General features: G+C 39.0%; 1 protein-coding gene across 2 annotated transcripts in view; it reads right to left on the bottom strand.

Annotated features, from left to right (window-relative positions):
- LOC149028529 (chloride channel protein CLC-d-like) overlaps window positions 1-16,305 on the bottom strand; it is a 52,018-nt gene extending 35,713 nt beyond the window's left edge. The window contains exons 1-7 of one of the 2 annotated variants that reach the window (XM_089137418.1): window positions 16,179-16,305; window positions 15,694-16,070; window positions 15,510-15,582; window positions 12,540-12,761; window positions 12,414-12,460; window positions 12,224-12,322; window positions 5,443-5,517 (exon numbers count right to left, since the gene is read on the bottom strand). In XM_089137418.1, the coding sequence (XP_088993544.1) occupies window positions 5,443-5,517; window positions 12,224-12,322; window positions 12,414-12,460; window positions 12,540-12,761; window positions 15,510-15,582; window positions 15,694-15,876 (699 nt within the window). In that variant the 5' untranslated portion in view covers window positions 15,877-16,070; window positions 16,179-16,305. Of the gene's footprint in view, window positions 1-5,442; window positions 5,518-12,223; window positions 12,323-12,413; window positions 12,461-12,539; window positions 12,762-15,509; window positions 15,583-15,693 lie in introns of both variants that reach the window. The other variant, XM_089137411.1, reaches the window with a different exon arrangement.
- Window positions 16,306-16,671: the final 366 nt, after the last annotated feature.

Raw genomic sequence — 16,671 nt, 5'->3', positions numbered from 1 at the left:
AGGCTCTTTACATTATCATCCAGGGGAAAGAAAATCAAGGGTTAAGTTTCAACAAATTTAGCAAGATCAAACCACCAAAATATTATACAAGTTTGAAACATTGTTTTAAGATAATACAAAAGATACCTCTGATATGAAAATAATGAAAATAATATTCACACAAAAAATTATTCTTTTATTTACTTGGACCCTATACAATGCCTCATGCAGTTACATGGCCTACGCGAGTTACACAGCCATGACATGTGTATTGCTCCTTAATGTTAGTTTCATCAATTTCTTTGGGTTCAATGCATAATACCACATGCCGTTACATGGCATGCGCGTGTTACATCCTCGATATGTGTATTGGTCCCTTCATTGTTATCATGGGTTTCTCCAATATGAGGGGATGAAAGGTGATCCACGCTGTTACATAGCCTATACACGTTACCCATCCAATTCATCATTGGACCATGATACATGGAAACTTCATATATCTATTTCCATAATGCATAACAGCATCATATATGAATCTCTTGCAATATGTTCCATCTTGATATTCATAGAAATTCATAACTATTAAATAATCATGGCTAAACAATAAGGAAACGACTTCTTGCTTGATGCTAGGAGCATTAGAGAACCAAGATCCATAAATGGAGAGCAGAATGGGGATGGAGTTGAAGTTATGGCAGACTTTAAGGGAATGGTGGAAGTAGGCTGAGTTTGAGTCCCTAAGCTTAAGCTACTTAACTCAAGAATTATAATGGAAGAAACTCTCCACTTGAGCTGAGCGTCAGCCAGGGAGGGGTTAAGAGGGTCAAGCTGGAGTATGGATTGTACTAGAGTGAGATTATCACAACAACCATAGACACAGGAGGAGACATTCCCAAAGGAAGAGGAGTTTCAGGCTTTGAGGGAGAGCTTAGTATTGTGAAGCTTCCTAGCGAAGGCCACAAGGGGGGGATAAGGAATGGCAATCGACTGGCTTATCCCAAGCTTCCTAAATGGCAAGGAGGAATGACAAGTTAGAGGACCACATGTTAAAGAATTTGAATGGCTTGGAACAAAGAAGGAGAGAGAATAAGTGTGGAGATGGCAAAGGGAGTGGTTGGAGAGGTTGGCAGGGAGAAAGGAGGTATGGGAGGAAGGGAAGGAGGAAAGCTAAGAATCATTCACAAGAAAATTATCAAGTTTGGAAGCAAGTTGGTCTCGAATCCTGTGGTTATGCCAAGTAAGGAGGTGCCTAACCATTAAAGATCAGTTAAAGCCAAGTCCTTAATCAGCAACTAAAGCATTGACAGCAATAGGGTCGGTGGTGACCCCTAACCTTTTCATGGGAGAAACAAAAGACACAAAGATCATCCCTGAGGCCCCAAGGGAGATACCCAACCGAAGGAGGGGGAGAGGGCAAGAGTGGGGGAGAGGGGGGGAGAGAGAGAGAGAGAGAAGGTCCGCCCACAAGGGAATACAATCATTAAGATGATTCAACCCATAGATAATGGAGAGGCAGAGCAGTACAAGTGGGTGGGAGAGGAGGGAGAAGAAAGACAAAGGTGTATAACTTGGGAATAGGAGAAAGAAGAGGTGGTTTTCATTTTAGCAATGTCTTGTAGAATCCAAATACGATGTCAAGGAGAGTGATCATAACCATGAAGGGGCAATGGAGGTGGCAATCCAAGGGGTGTTGTCACGAAGGACATGGGTTTCAAGAAGGGCACAAAATAAAAATTTAGTGGAACAGATGGCTCCCTTGACATCTGCTCGGCGAGGGAGTTCAATCTCCAAATTAGTGCTTCTGAGTTACACCAAAGGTCCTCACAGCCAGATCCCCCCACCGAGCTAGAGGGACACTAAAATGGCTAGCTTGAAAAATTCAATGGGATCAATGAGCTTAGATGACACTTGGCAGGGAGAGTGTGGGGTCTATACCATATAGCGCTTATGGGCCTGGCTACTGATATGGATATGAAGGAGCAGATGGTGGGGTAACTCATCTGCTAGTTCGAGCACATATGGTGGGGCATATGGTGGCTCATCTGCTGATTAAAGTGGTATGTCTGCACATGGACATAAGGATAGATAAGGCAGATCACTTATGGAGTTCATCTTTGGATATCCATCAAGTCACTAAGAGTACTAGTACTAGTAGCAGTACCAGTTGAGATGCCAAAAAGAAATTCAGAGGATGTTGAAATTACTCTAAGCACTGGCCTCCCACGCAGGAACAGTCCTTTCCCTTACAACACTTTCTATAAGATGGGTTGGCCATTTTATGCAGATGATGCTACATACAAAAGGGCAATGTGCGACTTCTTGAATAACTTAGGCATTCTATAAGATAGGCTGAGTATGTCCACTATCGGCAATGGATGGAGCCACCCCGCTGCAACAGCTATTATTAGGTTAGAGTAGGTCTAATGTGCATTGTAATTTGTAATTCATTCATATACTATTATGTTATACACTTATACTATTTAATGTACTACTTAGTTCTACACTTGTACTTGACTACTTCTATATTGAATTTTAGTTGTTGTCCTTTTTGTTGCACTTTAATGAAAATACTTAGTATTCTCTTGCATAAGATCCATATTTACATTTATTAAAATTCATGTACAAGACTTCCAGTTTTGCCAACGTACAATGGGCATGTGTTGATCAAGAACACTACTTTGGATTAGGTTTTAGGAAAAAATAACACTCCCAGTGTGTTTATTAGTGTCAAATTAGGTTGGACACCAAAAACCAGGCAAGAAGAACCACAAAAACCTAACAAAATTCAGGGCCAAAATAAAAAACTAACTCCAAAACACCAAAATTTCAGTGAAATTTTGGAATTTCAGCTTTCCAACTATGGTTGCTTGTAAAGCCACAAGGTATCGGTAACTCCACGAGCCCTCTTTGGGTAGTCCTAGTCACATCACCTTCACTTGGAGCACCCTTAAAGACATCAAAGAATACAAACTACAGAAACCCAATGAGCCTTTTCAAGAGACTGAATAAACTGACTTAGAACTCCAATGAAAAAAGTATATTGGTTATTGTAATGGCAAGGTTTATTAACTTTCCAATCAGGCTCCCGTAGCAATGAACATCATCCAGTAATTCTCCATCATTAACTCCAAATTTCTGATGAGGTTCTAATGGAATATCCACTACCTTTGAAGCAAACATTTCTATATTAGTTAGAAGATCTAGAACATGTTTTCATTGAGATAAGCTGATTCCCTTTTTGCTAGGAACAAACTCATCGTGAGAAAATAGTGAAAATCTCCTAGGTCTATTATAGTCTAAAAATGTGTCTACAGTTAGTTTTCACCTCAACAATGCCACCCTTGTCATTTCTAGTTATAATTATATCTCACATCGCAGTGTGCATGGCATATCATCCACATGCACAACCGACAAACACCAAGTGGTCAGAGTAACACTGGTTGAACCCATGAAGTAGTCATAGTATTACTAACCATCTCAAACCATGCCTTAGAGACTGTTTGAGACAGTAAAATGCTTTATGTAGCTTGTATACCTTGTGTTGATTCTCCTCCCCCTAAGCAACATACCATGGAGGTTACTTCATGTAAACGTCTTCTTAAAGATCACCACATAGGAAGGCATTTTTTATGTCAGGCTAAAGTAAGGCCAATCAGAGTTGACTACAAGATAAATGATTAGGCGAACCGATTCAATCTGGCAACAAGAGATAAAGTCTCAAAAGTAATCAAACCCGTAAGTCTAGGTGTAACCTTTGGCAACTAAATGGGCTTTCAGCCTCTCAACGGAGCCGTCAAAGTGATACTTGATAGTGAAGACCCAACGACACTTAACCACATCCTTATCAGGAGGTAAATCAACTAAACTCCATGCATTTCAGGAGGTTGAAGCATACATTTTGATATCCATGCTCGAAGAGATATAGGTAAGTCAACTGAAGGCAAGGAGGAAGGAGCTGCATTCAAGGAAAACGATGGAGCAAAGGGCGATGGAGGAGGAGCTATAATAGGAGTAGTGCTGCCCCTCGCTTGCAGCCATTGATATACCCTCAAAGAAGGGGGTGGGGATAGGAATTAAAGATAAGATGGGGATGGACTGGAAGGAGTCATTTTAGATTCCCAACAGTGGGGAAAGTAGGGCGCATCTTCAAAAAAGGTTACATCAGCATTGACAAACTGTCTGCTAGTGATAGGGTATAGCATCAGTGTCCTTTTTTTGAGTGATAAGAGTACCCTAAAGAAGACTAACTTTGTAGACCAGGGGGAAAACTTATCAGGGACAAGATGGGAACTATTGACAAAACAATACAACCAAAAACCCTATGCTGTAGCCTGATGGAAAAGGGGGTAAAGGTAGGAAAAGCAATAGAAATGGGGATATTTTGGGGGAAAAAATGTATTAAGGCATCTCATTAATGAGATAACAGGCAGTCGAAACTCCATCACACCAATATTGTTTGGGAACATGCAAATGGAAGACTAGAGCCTGGATCACCACAAGAAGGTGACAGTTTTCTCATTCAGGCACACCATTTTGCTGGGGGTATAGGTTAACTAGTTTGACGAAGAGTACCATTCTTTGCCACAAAAATCAGAAACCTCATTCTGAACATAATGTAATGCATTGTCAGAACAAAAAACTTTAGTAGACAAAGAAAATTGAGTTTTGATTTCACTCACAAAGTTATGGAAAATAGGCAAGAATTCTGTTCTATCCCTTAAAAAACATAACCAGTGAGACGAGAATAATCGTCAAAAAATGTGACAATGTACAGAAAACTCTGCTCTAAATCCATGTTAGAAACCAGAATCCTATAACCAGCAATCAGCAAAGAAGTTGAAGAAGAAGAAGCTGAGAGAGGAGAGGTGAAATATTGCAATACCTGTGGGGAATAGATCCTGCAATTAGGCTTGAGTAAATTCCTAATTGCAGGTCTGTTTTTTATTTATAATTGAAGGAAATACAATCTTTCTAAAGTAGGACTCTACTGCCCTTGACTACTTATGGCAGTTTTACAAAAGGAAACCAATAGGGGGGGGAACACTATTCTAAAAGAGCTAACACTCACGACAGTAAGGACAATTTTTCCCTTAGTGCCGCCTCTTTGAACTTAACAATATGACATATATTGGTTAGTATTGGAGCGGATAAACGGATATTTAAAACTTCGTTACAAGAGGCAATCGTCGCCATACAGGCTTTAAGGGAATCATGACATTACTGTCGAGGTGAAGACCAACATATTCTGTTTCTCCTCACGAGATTCAGTTTATCATGCATCTGAGAGAATAAAAATGCTTTTCAGCAGCAGGTGTTTAGTCTCTTGTTGTTTGTTTGACTACCATTTGCATTGAGAACAAAAGGAAAATTCTGTCTATGAGACAATTACCTGCTAGTAAATGAACCTAAAAAACTGGTGAAGATTCAGTATATAAAATAAACTACAAAGCAAGAGATACTCACAAAATCACGACAATCACGATCACTCAGGAATACTTTTAGCCACCTTGATCTTGGAAGATATTTTATAGATCCAACCTAAGTTGATTTGCAGCATCAAGAAAAAGAAGAATATGAGTGTAGGAAGACATGCCATAGAAAAGACAAGTTATCAATGCGACGCTCTATTTAAAAATAACTAAACAATGAAAAGACATTGGATCAGCCCTATTTAAAATTACAAAAGCAGCGCAGGGCACAAGTTCAAGAACTATGTGCGGACATGAGGAATCAAAAAAGGAAACATGGAATGTTTGTGAACAGAGGTCATTACTTGAAGCATGTTTTTCAGGTTCTTAATTTCTGTAAAAATCAAGAGTATTTGTATTGTTCCTCAATAGTCAGCTTTGTTAATTCTTTTAATATAAATTCACATGACCTTTTGTTTAGGGTACATAATGAACCCCTTTCGATCTGTTATTTACTCCTTTTCTTCTCCAGCCCAAAAAGATACTTTCCTCAAATATAGCCCTTCCCTCCCCTATTCTTCTCCCCACCCCACACCTCACCAACCCCCAAGAAAAAAGATAACCAATTTTCTAGCGCATGGGATTCTCAAAGGGATGCTGTTACTGTTGAATGGTAAAAAAACACTATATTATCAGGTTTCAAATTTGTGGCCCTAACCTACAAGTGCTAACAATTTATTGTAATTCATTTAAACAATTGCTAATTTTTCAGTCAATAACCACTGGGGGCCACAACGTATGTAATGACAAATGTTAGCATCTTGCACTCAACAAGATTCTCAAACAAAACTACACATTACATTCAGCCCAATAAACACACAATTTACTAACTGAGGCCCAATAAATGAGATCATATACCCTAAAGATGGATAGAGCAGAAAAATGGATATTATAGTTCATGTCTCTCCAAATACATCACACCAAAGTTTTCATGGATCATTCATACCATTTCTAACCTGATCCTCGGAGGGATGTGAATACATAATATACAGATCAGACTAATCCATACTAAATAACTCCAACTGTTGTCAGCAGATGGGTGCTGGTCCATTAGGATGGAATTGGAATTGAAATCGAGGTACACTGAGAGGGGAGAAATTCAAATGCCACACCAACCCCTGGATCCTTGTACCATATGACAGCAGAAACCAGCCAACCACACTTCTGATCTAAATTCTTTCTTCCACCCATAGTTGTGAAAGCATCACCTAGCCATCAAGATAGGTAAGGCCTAGGCAGTTTCCTGCCCTATTCTAAATCAACAATGCCCGGCACCTTACATAAAAGAAGTTCTCAGAACCACATAGTTGTATTTGACCTTGTAGGTGTCATGCCAAAGACTGAAAATGTCGGATATCTTCAGATTATCACTTGCAAAGAACCGGTAAAGCTGTCCTCAGTGATTGTCAACCCTCCAAATTTGGACAGCGAATCTTCGAACATTTCCATTTTTTATTTTAATCTTGTGTATTCGAACTCCCATTTCATTTCATGTATTTCTCATAAGACCTTGTTTTTCATGTGTGGAGGTTGCCCTTGGGTCCTAGCCAATTATGGGCTGAACTTAGATCTAGTAGCCTTTTGGAGGGACTACTGATCAATGGGGTGATTGATTGGCTAGATCAAGCAGTTGGTGTTCAAAGTCCTAATGTGGCTCCAACTTAGACTTTCCTAATGTGGCTCCAACTTAGACTTCACGATTTTGAGAGAAAACCAAGTTCATTATGGACTTATTAAAAAATAAAAAATAAAAAATAAAAGGAAGCAAAAACCAGGGTTTTGAGTTAATGGATCCCAACCCTAAGCCATCCATTATAAATAGAGGACCCATTGCTTGAGACCCATGTTTTCTTGTTTTGATCTAGAAAGAGAGAGAGAGAGAGAGAGAGAGAGAGAGAGAGAGAGCAAGGCTGGAGAAGAAGGAGAAGTGAAGTGAAGCTTGACCATCAGAGGAATTGTTATCCAAACTTTAGATCTGCATGATAGTGAGATACATAATCTTCTTCCCCCTTTTGATTTATTAGTTGTTCCAAATTTGTTGTTGTTGTTGGACTGTTTGTTGTTAGATTGGTCAAAAACCTAATTGTTTTAATCCCTAACCATCAAAAAGGGTGATGGTTTGAACCCTTACAGAACCTGTGATCCCTATTTCGACCCATTCAATTAATGGGGAATTATTGGAATATCATAAAGGGATCCCAAAGGAAGGCCAAAGGATCTTATAGATGATCCCACAATCTTTCTGTTGCTTGTGAAACCAAGTGAGAAACTAGGGGAATGCCTTCCTTGGTAGAGTTCTACTTCCCCGCTCTTTCTGGGGCTTCTAGGAGATGCATGTTTCTTAATGTTTTCCATTAACACAATACGCTTACTTATCCGGGGGGGGGGGATCATAGATTCTGCATTGTTTTGATCTGCATAAATGGGAGATTAACACCAATTGATGCAGGAAACATCCTCCTAGGGTTTTCCCCTTTTAGAAGTCAAAGCAATTCATGTACCAAAAGCAGCATAAAAGTTCATAATGACCCCCATGCATTCAAAGCCTTTTTGGCCACTGGAATAAGTACTGGTCAATGGCCTGATTGACTGGTGGCAGTAACAGTGTCCTACTTGACACTGAATAACTTCTAGTTTGGCCATGCCTTCTAGGGGTTTTAATTGTTTTACTCCTTTTTATTCTTGTTACTTGTATGCTTTGATTAGAAAGAGAAACTTGCTTAAGGACATAGACAATACACTTAATTTATTTTAATTTTGGTCAAAGATTTTATGATTTCTTCATGGGTTTGCTGGAATTGAAAACAGAGAAGCTTGGTCTTCTTTTTGGTTGAACATTTGTTGGATTCTTCATGACAACAACTTCTGGATCATCTTTTGAAAGGTTAGTCCCAATTTCTTCTTGTTTTGAAGGATTTCTTGAAGAAGAGAATGATCATCTGCTTTGTGAACAGAACTATCAAGCTTTCTGATTTGCAATTTTGCCTGTTCAAACCTGTAGTCTGTCTGATTCAAGTTAACTTGATTTTAATGCAACTGGTTCGGTTTGCTGTTTTAAATACATGGTCCAAAACTGATTTAATTTCTGGGTTGGTCCAAAGTTTGGTCTGCTGTTAGGATATGTATTGAATGACTTGTTTTCTGGTTCCTTTCTTGTTCAGAGATTTTATTGGGGTTGTTTTGACATATTTCTGAGTAAGATTATTTTCTGAAAATTTTTTGGTGGCTGAGACTAAGACTGAAAATAAAAATACCATGACCGAGGTGTTATCCTCTTCCTCCCATCGGCTTCCTGAACATAAAGTTGAAGGAGTTAGTAATTTTCATTGATGGAGTAAGATTGTTAAGAGTAGTGATTCTTTGGAGAGGACAATAGGATAACTTGACCAAAAAACCCGATACTACAGACCCTATCTAGGAGAGATGGATGTTCATACTTTAGGACAAAAGTTGAATTCTACAGAGAAACATATTGTGGACCTTCTCACCCAAATTGATACTGACAAGAAACTATGGGAATATCTGAATGTTTTGTACTCTCGTCAGAACAACCTTTCTCGTATCTACAGCTATCCTAGGAGTTCTACCGGACTTATTGAAAGGGTTGGCCATTCACCCAGTAATTTTAAGGTTTTAATAGGATGTATAAAGCGTTAAATTCTATACTTCCCATCACTTCTAATGCTATTAAGATGCAGAACTAACATGAGCAACTTGCTGTGATGAATTTTCTAGGGGGACTTGGGAAAGAGTTTGACTCAATAAGATCTCAAGTCCTCGGTGATGAGAAAATGCCCACCTTATCTATTACCTTCTCTAGGTTCTTTAAGTCTCCAAAGAGAACTCCCATGATACTACATCTAGTAACACATTTGAACTTGCCACAATCACTAATAACCATGGATCTTCTTCTAGAAATACTCATGGTCATGGGGTTACTACTGGAACTACCACCACTCAGGAACCTATCACCACTGTGGTCGGCCAAGTCATATTCAAAGATATTGTTAGAAATTGCACGACAAACCCCGACAAGTTGCCAACACTGCTACAGCCCCAAAGACCATATCTCCTCACAATCTGAAGATAAAATCATGAAGATGTCTACAAAAGACATTATTTGCTTTACCCAATTTTAGGCAGCCAAATCTCAATCATCTGCAACTACATTTGTACGAACAGGTATGCCTCTCATCCGCTTTTAGGACTAGGATTATTGATTCTGGTGCCACTGATCACATGACTGGCACCCCAAATTTCTTTTTTTCTTTTTGTTCATCACTTCTATGGTCACCCTTATGAATGGTTCCTGTAACATAGTTAAAGGCAATATAACTATTCATCTTACTCCATCCCTAACCTTATCCTCTGTCCTTTATTTACCAGAATTTTCATTTAATTTATTTCCTGTTCATAGGCTTACCATTGAATGGAATTGTTCTATCACATTTTTTCCTAGCTTTTGTCTCTTTCAGGATCTTACAGCGAAGAAGACATTTGGAAAGGGTTATGAGTCTAGGGGCTTGTATCTGTTTGACACGTCTGTTGCCTGTACGAGCATCTTTCTACAACATCAGATTCATTCCTAGATGGGTCATCCCTCTTTTCAAAGTTTAACTAGATAGTCGTTTTCAGCATATTTCTAGGTTACAATGTGAATCGTGTCAGTTTGGGAAGCTTCACCATGTGAGTTATCCACCCCAGGTTGTTAACCGGTTTTCCCACCATTTTGCTTTAGTTCATTATGATGTATGGGTCCATGTCCTATAGTTTCTACTGTAGATTTTAGATACTTTGTCACTTTTGTGGATGACTTTTCTAGAGTTACCTGGCTTTATTTAATGAAAAATCATTCTAAATTATTTCATATATCTTGTAATTTTATTGTGAAAGTTTACACTCAGTTTGGCATTATGTTTAAGATTCTTCGTAGTGATAATGCGAAAGAGTACTTTTTGAAACCTTTCACCTCTTTTATGAATTCTGATGGCATCCTTCATCAATCCTTTGCTACCTACACCCCCACAACAAATGGTGTTGTAGAGAGGAAGAATTGCCATCTTATGGAAGTGGCACACTCTTTGTTGTTTGAGATGAAGGTACCTAAACCTTTTCGGGCTGATGTAGTATTGACTGCTTGTTTTCTTACTAATCATATGTCGTCTTTTATACTAAAGGGCAAATTCCATATTCCACTTTGTTTCCTTCTGTTCCCTATTTGCCTTACCGCCACGAATTTTTGAGATTGTCTACTTTATGTGTGGTCTCTGTAAAGAGCTATGAAGTATATGTTTGTTGGTTACTCTTGTACTCAAAAAGGATATCGATGTTATTTGTTTGACTTAAAGAAGTGTTTTGTCTCTGATGATGTTTCATTCTTTGAGTCAACACCGTAATCCACAGATGTTTCTGTTTCCACCCTTGACGATGATGTCCCAGTCACCATTATTCAAACTACTGTGGCACCAAATATTGTTCTCCAACAGATTCCGACTAATGAAACAGATGGCTCAATAGTGTACCAACAACGTCACCAACTGGATGCTGCCCCTCCCCTCCCACTCCTGCACCTCATCCACCAACACTGTCGTCTTCTCCAAATTCGGTGGTAAGTCCTCCACGTCCTTATCTAGACTTGATGTTCCGATTGCCCTTCATAAAGGCACTCAAAGTTGTGTTTAATATCCTGTCACTAATTTTGTTTCTGTTGTTCCATTGGGAATAACAATTTCTTATGCTAATGTATCCTCCACATTCCACATTTGTTTATCTACCATTGAAACTTACCCTCTCCCCAAGTCTGTTGTAGAGCACCGACCTGAACACCAGCTTTCCAGCAATATCACAAATAAAGCCACCTACAAAAAATCTGAGGGGAAAAAACCATTCTTAGGCAAAAGTTAGGATGCATCTATTGCGAGGCCAAATAGAGGCAAGGAAATCTTCCAAATAGAACAAGCTAGGGGCAAGAGGAAAAATAGGTGATCAACATAATCTACACCATTCCAACAAAGAATATAGTGAGGGTGTGGAAGGCAGGGAGTAAGATGAAAAGATTAGGTAGCAGGGCAAGGGTTTATAGTTCTCCAAATGGTGAAATCGTGGAGGATTATGAGACCTTTGAGCGAAACCAGATTGTGCCAAAGAACAGAAAGGGACAGGGGTGTGAGATAACTTCCAAGCTGAAGAGAAGCTAAAAAATTAAAAATGCCATAAGGAGAGGAGAACCAAATGATTTTGTTTAGGTGGATGGGGCGGGGGGGGAAGGGAGGTATACATCAGGTGAGACCTGAGTGGGAGGGGGAGGAGAGGGAAGCCATGAAAGATCATGGAGGAAAGGGGAGCAGATTTGCTGACTCAGGAAAGCAACAATTCAGCAAATTCCATTCCTCATACCCCCCAACAAGTATTCCTATCAGTTGGTAAACATAACTTACAGTTCTTTTTTTGAGGTAATAACATACATACTGATTGTTCCACATGTGACAGATAGCTGCATGAAGTGGGAAAGTAGGACCAGGAAATTGAAATTTCATATTATAACATTTTGGTTATAATAATTAATTTTACCAATACTGTCACTTGGTATCATTGTTCTACCCTATGATGTTTCACGATTCTAGTTTTCAAAATGATACCTTCTGCACTTCAGGTGAAAGCATGTTTTTTTATTTTTGTCTATTTATTTTCTGAACAGGGGGGGAGGAGTGGGGGTTGGGGGTGGTAACTTACAAAGTTCCATTATACAATTCAAATTTCAACCAGGATGTGCTTACTTGTCCAAGCAGAGATGCAATACAAGCACCTGTATGGACAAGAGGGCCTTCTTTGCCAAGTGCAAGACCGCCTCCTACTGAACCAATGCTCCCAAGTATCTTTAAGAAGAAAATAGGAGAAAAGATCATGAACCAGCCAAAAATTACATAAAGTGATCAATAGAATAGTTCCTGGGAAAAGAAACAACACCTTTCCAATTAATGTTCTGAAAAGCAGGATGCCATGTGTATCAATTCCTGCACATTTACATGACTATCAAAATTCTCCTAACATGCACTAGTCCCTCAAAGCATATGATTAGCAAGTACAGCTTACCGTTCAAATACCCCTTAATTTCAGGAATACCAGAGCCAGCTGCTTCTGGTGCAAACTGCGTGATGATAAATACAGACGAAAAGACTAAAACCACATTGAGTACCATGTACACCACAAATCCCGCTAAGTACGAAGTCTGTATTATGGAAAAAGTTGCAGAGAACTTCCATCCAGCAAAGTTCTCAACAGTAATATTAATAAAAATTGCCGCTAACCCGGTTCCTGAGAAGAAACGAAGTAATGAAAATCCACAACAGAAAAAGAAAAAAAAAATAATGGACAGGAAGGCAACACAGGCAATTTAGATGGTTCCTTTCAATTCAGGATTGTTTAACAGAAAGTTGGGGGGGAAGAAAAAGAAGGTATAAAACCAGGCTTTTAGTATTTGTTTGATTGTCTAATTCTGATGGTGATGCAAATCACAACTCAAAATGACTGGATGTACCCTTCGAATATGCCTCACCCAACAGGAGATATCATGCAACTGCCACACTTTGAGATACAATCTGGTGCAGAAGGCTGAAGATAAGAAGCTTCACAGTGGTCTAGCTAATTACTTGAGTCAGTTTTGATTAATTTGTTATAGTAACACATGGGTTTTAAATTTTGGGTTTATTAAGCATGGCCTCATAGGCTGGTTTCCCTAATAGTATTTCGAGATTTCTAGCAACGTTATTGGATATTAGTATCGGCCAGGTGATTTAAGAAATGTGTCATATTGTAACATATCATGGATACATCTTGAATGGTGCAGAAATACATGGAAATTGTCAAAGGTTACACATGGAAATACACTTTTAGACAAAAGCCAATATACAACAACAAGTACCATGCATAAATACTAAAATGAAGAATGATGTATAATGAAATAAGTGCATTAAATTGATAATGTTATGAAAGAGAGTTTTTACATGTTGTGATCATTTATAGCTATCAAGGGTATTAGATTATGCAAAGGATGATGTTCTAGCACTTCCTAATTTTCTTTATAGTCCAAAAGCGTGAAAACCAAGATATTCAAGATTTCAGACTCTTGGTTGAGATTTTGCCTTCATTTTTCAGTCCATTGCTTCTCTCCTCTCTTTGCCATCTCAAAGAAACTCTGTAACATCAAGTTAGCCCTCAACTCCTAGAATAAGAACTCCTTGGGTGATATATCATCCCAAGTTTCCTCTTACTGCTCCAATCTTTCCGAATTCATACCCTCCTCCAATCCATCATACAAAATTCGATCGAAACCATCGAATTTTCGACCGAAATTTCACACTTTGAGAACCTCGAAACAAAACCATGGGGACACAAAAAAAAAGTCCCAAGTTTCAATCGAAACTATCAAAATTTAGACGAAACTAGTTGAAACCTCGAAATTTCCCAAGTGGGTCGAAACTTGAGCCGAACCAACTAGACCAGCCAGTTTATGAGAAAAAAATTTTGAGGGAAACCCAGGAGATTTTGTAGAAACCACGGACTTTTTCTTGAACATTTTGTGGTTTCTCCAAATTTTTTTTTTTTTTTTTTTTTTGTTTCTTTCATATTTCCCCAAATACCACAACTAATACTCCCTCCATCAGGAATTCTCTATCCAAATTATGTATCCTCAGGCAGGTTATCTTAAGCATGCTGATTACCAAACTTATAGGGCTACAGTTATCGATTACCTCGACAACCATAGGCATTACATGTCATGGGATGTCTCTGCTCGTTGGCCGGAGGAAAGGATGTTATATGCACAGTATTACTCAACTCACGAGATGGATCCACCAAGGCACTCCTCTTGGCACTGAGTTGTACTTCCCTTTTATTGTCAATTACTTTGTATTTGATGTTTTGAACTTAAAAGTTATATATTGAATGTCATGTACTTAAGTTTATAGTGTACTTCTCAAACACTCTACATTAATGTTATGTATATTAAATGACATATCCACATTCACTTGTTTAGCAAAATGCATGTGCCAATGTGTTCTTTATACTCTAATTAGCTTAAATGCAGAGTCCCACCCCCAAAATACTCCCCAAAACCTATTGAGACTTGATGTCGAAACTTACACAAAAAAATCCCAAGTTTCCTCGAAATTTCCCTGGTTTCCACCTAAGTTTTCCATTTTCACCTGGTCAAAACTTAAGTTTCTCTTGAGTTTCCCTCAAATGTTTTTCAATGCCCCAATTTAAACCCCCACAACCTTAACCTCACTGAGAGGGAGTCTATTATGATCTTTCTTCACTATGCTCCCAAGAAGAGAGCTTCCTCTGCTAGAAATCCAAAATTAAGTGGGTTGAGCTATGAGATTCAATTATCTCATACTTTCACTGTTCGCTCAAAGCTCACCTCAACCTCAACTCCATTCCCATGCTCCTCTACATAGATTTTTGGATTTCTTTCCCTTATACATCAAACAGGAGATGACTCCTTCTCCATTTCCAAAATCTTGTTTGCTTATGTCTAAGTGTCCTTTGCCTCTGTATTGGAGTTGCTTTGGAATGAAGGTGTGTGTGAGTCTGTGGAGACCGCAGGATTGTTTGCTTTAATAGGAGCAAAATTCTTAACTCCAAATAATACACCATGACTCTCTAACCTAACGAAAACATGCATCTGTCATGCAATTGACCAATCATATCCTCACTAGGCACTGATTCCTCTGCATTTATAACATTCTGTCATACAAATTAAGCTTTCATTTTTTAATTTTACAACTAAGTATCTAATTTCCTCACCAATAGCAAATGCAAGGAGTTTCTGAAATCTAACGCCAGCATTTGAAGTTTCAGTGCAATCAAAGACCAACAGGAACCCAATACAAGCCAATTTAACAAGGGTGTCAAAAATCAGTATTTCAGAGCAATTTAACTTCAAATTAGAAGCAATAGGTACAACAAGGACACAGAAAAATCGAATTAAAATCACAAATAGGACACAGAAAAACTCAAATAAAAATCACACGGCGACTACAGATATTGGTGAACACTTACCGATGCCGATCAGCAGCGCCAGGAACCATTTCAGGAACACATAATATCCACCTAGTAGATTTCCCCTACGCGCCTGTCCGATCTCAAATACCAGACAAAAATCAGAAAGATAAAAAAAGAAAGCAAAATCTCAAAAACTTGGTAAAAAGTTGTATAATAATTCTAGGAAGCCTGGAAACTCAACCTGTTCTTCCCTGTAAGCATAATTTTCGATAACTTCATAGTCCAGGCTCTCGGCACCATTACCTCCAGTCGTACTCGCGAAGTCTGCTCCTTCTTGAACTTGAGCTTCGTCTGAACTCGGCAACCGAGACCAGGCAAGCTTCGCGGTTTCGATACCTTTTTGAAAATGGTTGGACATCATCATTCAAGGCCCTCCGCAAAAGGTTAGAGCAGAGAGCCAGCTTTAGTCAGAGGCCAAACCCCAAATTCCCAGAAGAAGAACACAACCTTCTGTCGTATCCCGTGCCCAAGATGAACACCTGATGATCTCTCTGTCCGTATAACATTGAAAGGCTACTACAAACTCTGAAGTCTGAAGTCTCAACCTAGCATATTTGACTGAAGCAACATGAGAGAGAAAGAGATTCGTAAGATTGCATAAAAACGGAGATGGATTGGAAAAGAATGGCTCAAGAGCGAAAGATGAGGCGAATGTAACAGAAATACAGGAATTGATTCCGGTGGAAGCTGATGAAGACTCCACTTGGACAAGTAACGGTTCCTCCCACTCCCAGCCGTCCCTCCTGGTAATGACTGCTATATTGCACTGGTTTACTTTTCGCCTTGGAGCCAATGCACGTCAAACAACGCCTACCGAAGTCAAACCGCCGCTGAAAGAGATTAGTTAAAACTTAAAGGATGGCCCACTCGAGTTTTCTGTGTGTCGCAGCACAGGAATTCACTCTGTGCATGCACCGTCATGAGCTAGCTATAAAGCACCTGAACAGTTTCAAATAAGGAAGTGGGTTCGCTGATGGCGGTGGAGCGTTAGATTTGTAGAGACCAGTTACTTGTTTCTTACGTGCGACCATAAGAATAACTGAAACAGTCTTCCCCAAAAAAATTAAAATAAAAGTAATAATAATAACTGAAACAGACATTTTGCCATTCCAACTACCATCCCAAAAATAAATAAAAAATAAAAATAAGGCTCTCCGTG

This window comes from Hakea prostrata, chromosome 1 (assembly GCF_041222555.1).
Source record: "Hakea prostrata isolate BN-2017 chromosome 1, UWA_Hpros_2, whole genome shotgun sequence".
Classification (NCBI taxonomy): Eukaryota; Viridiplantae; Streptophyta; class Magnoliopsida; order Proteales; family Proteaceae; genus Hakea; species Hakea prostrata.
The sequence above is the reverse complement of the archived record's forward strand: the minus strand, read 5'-3'. Positions and strand labels throughout refer to the sequence as shown.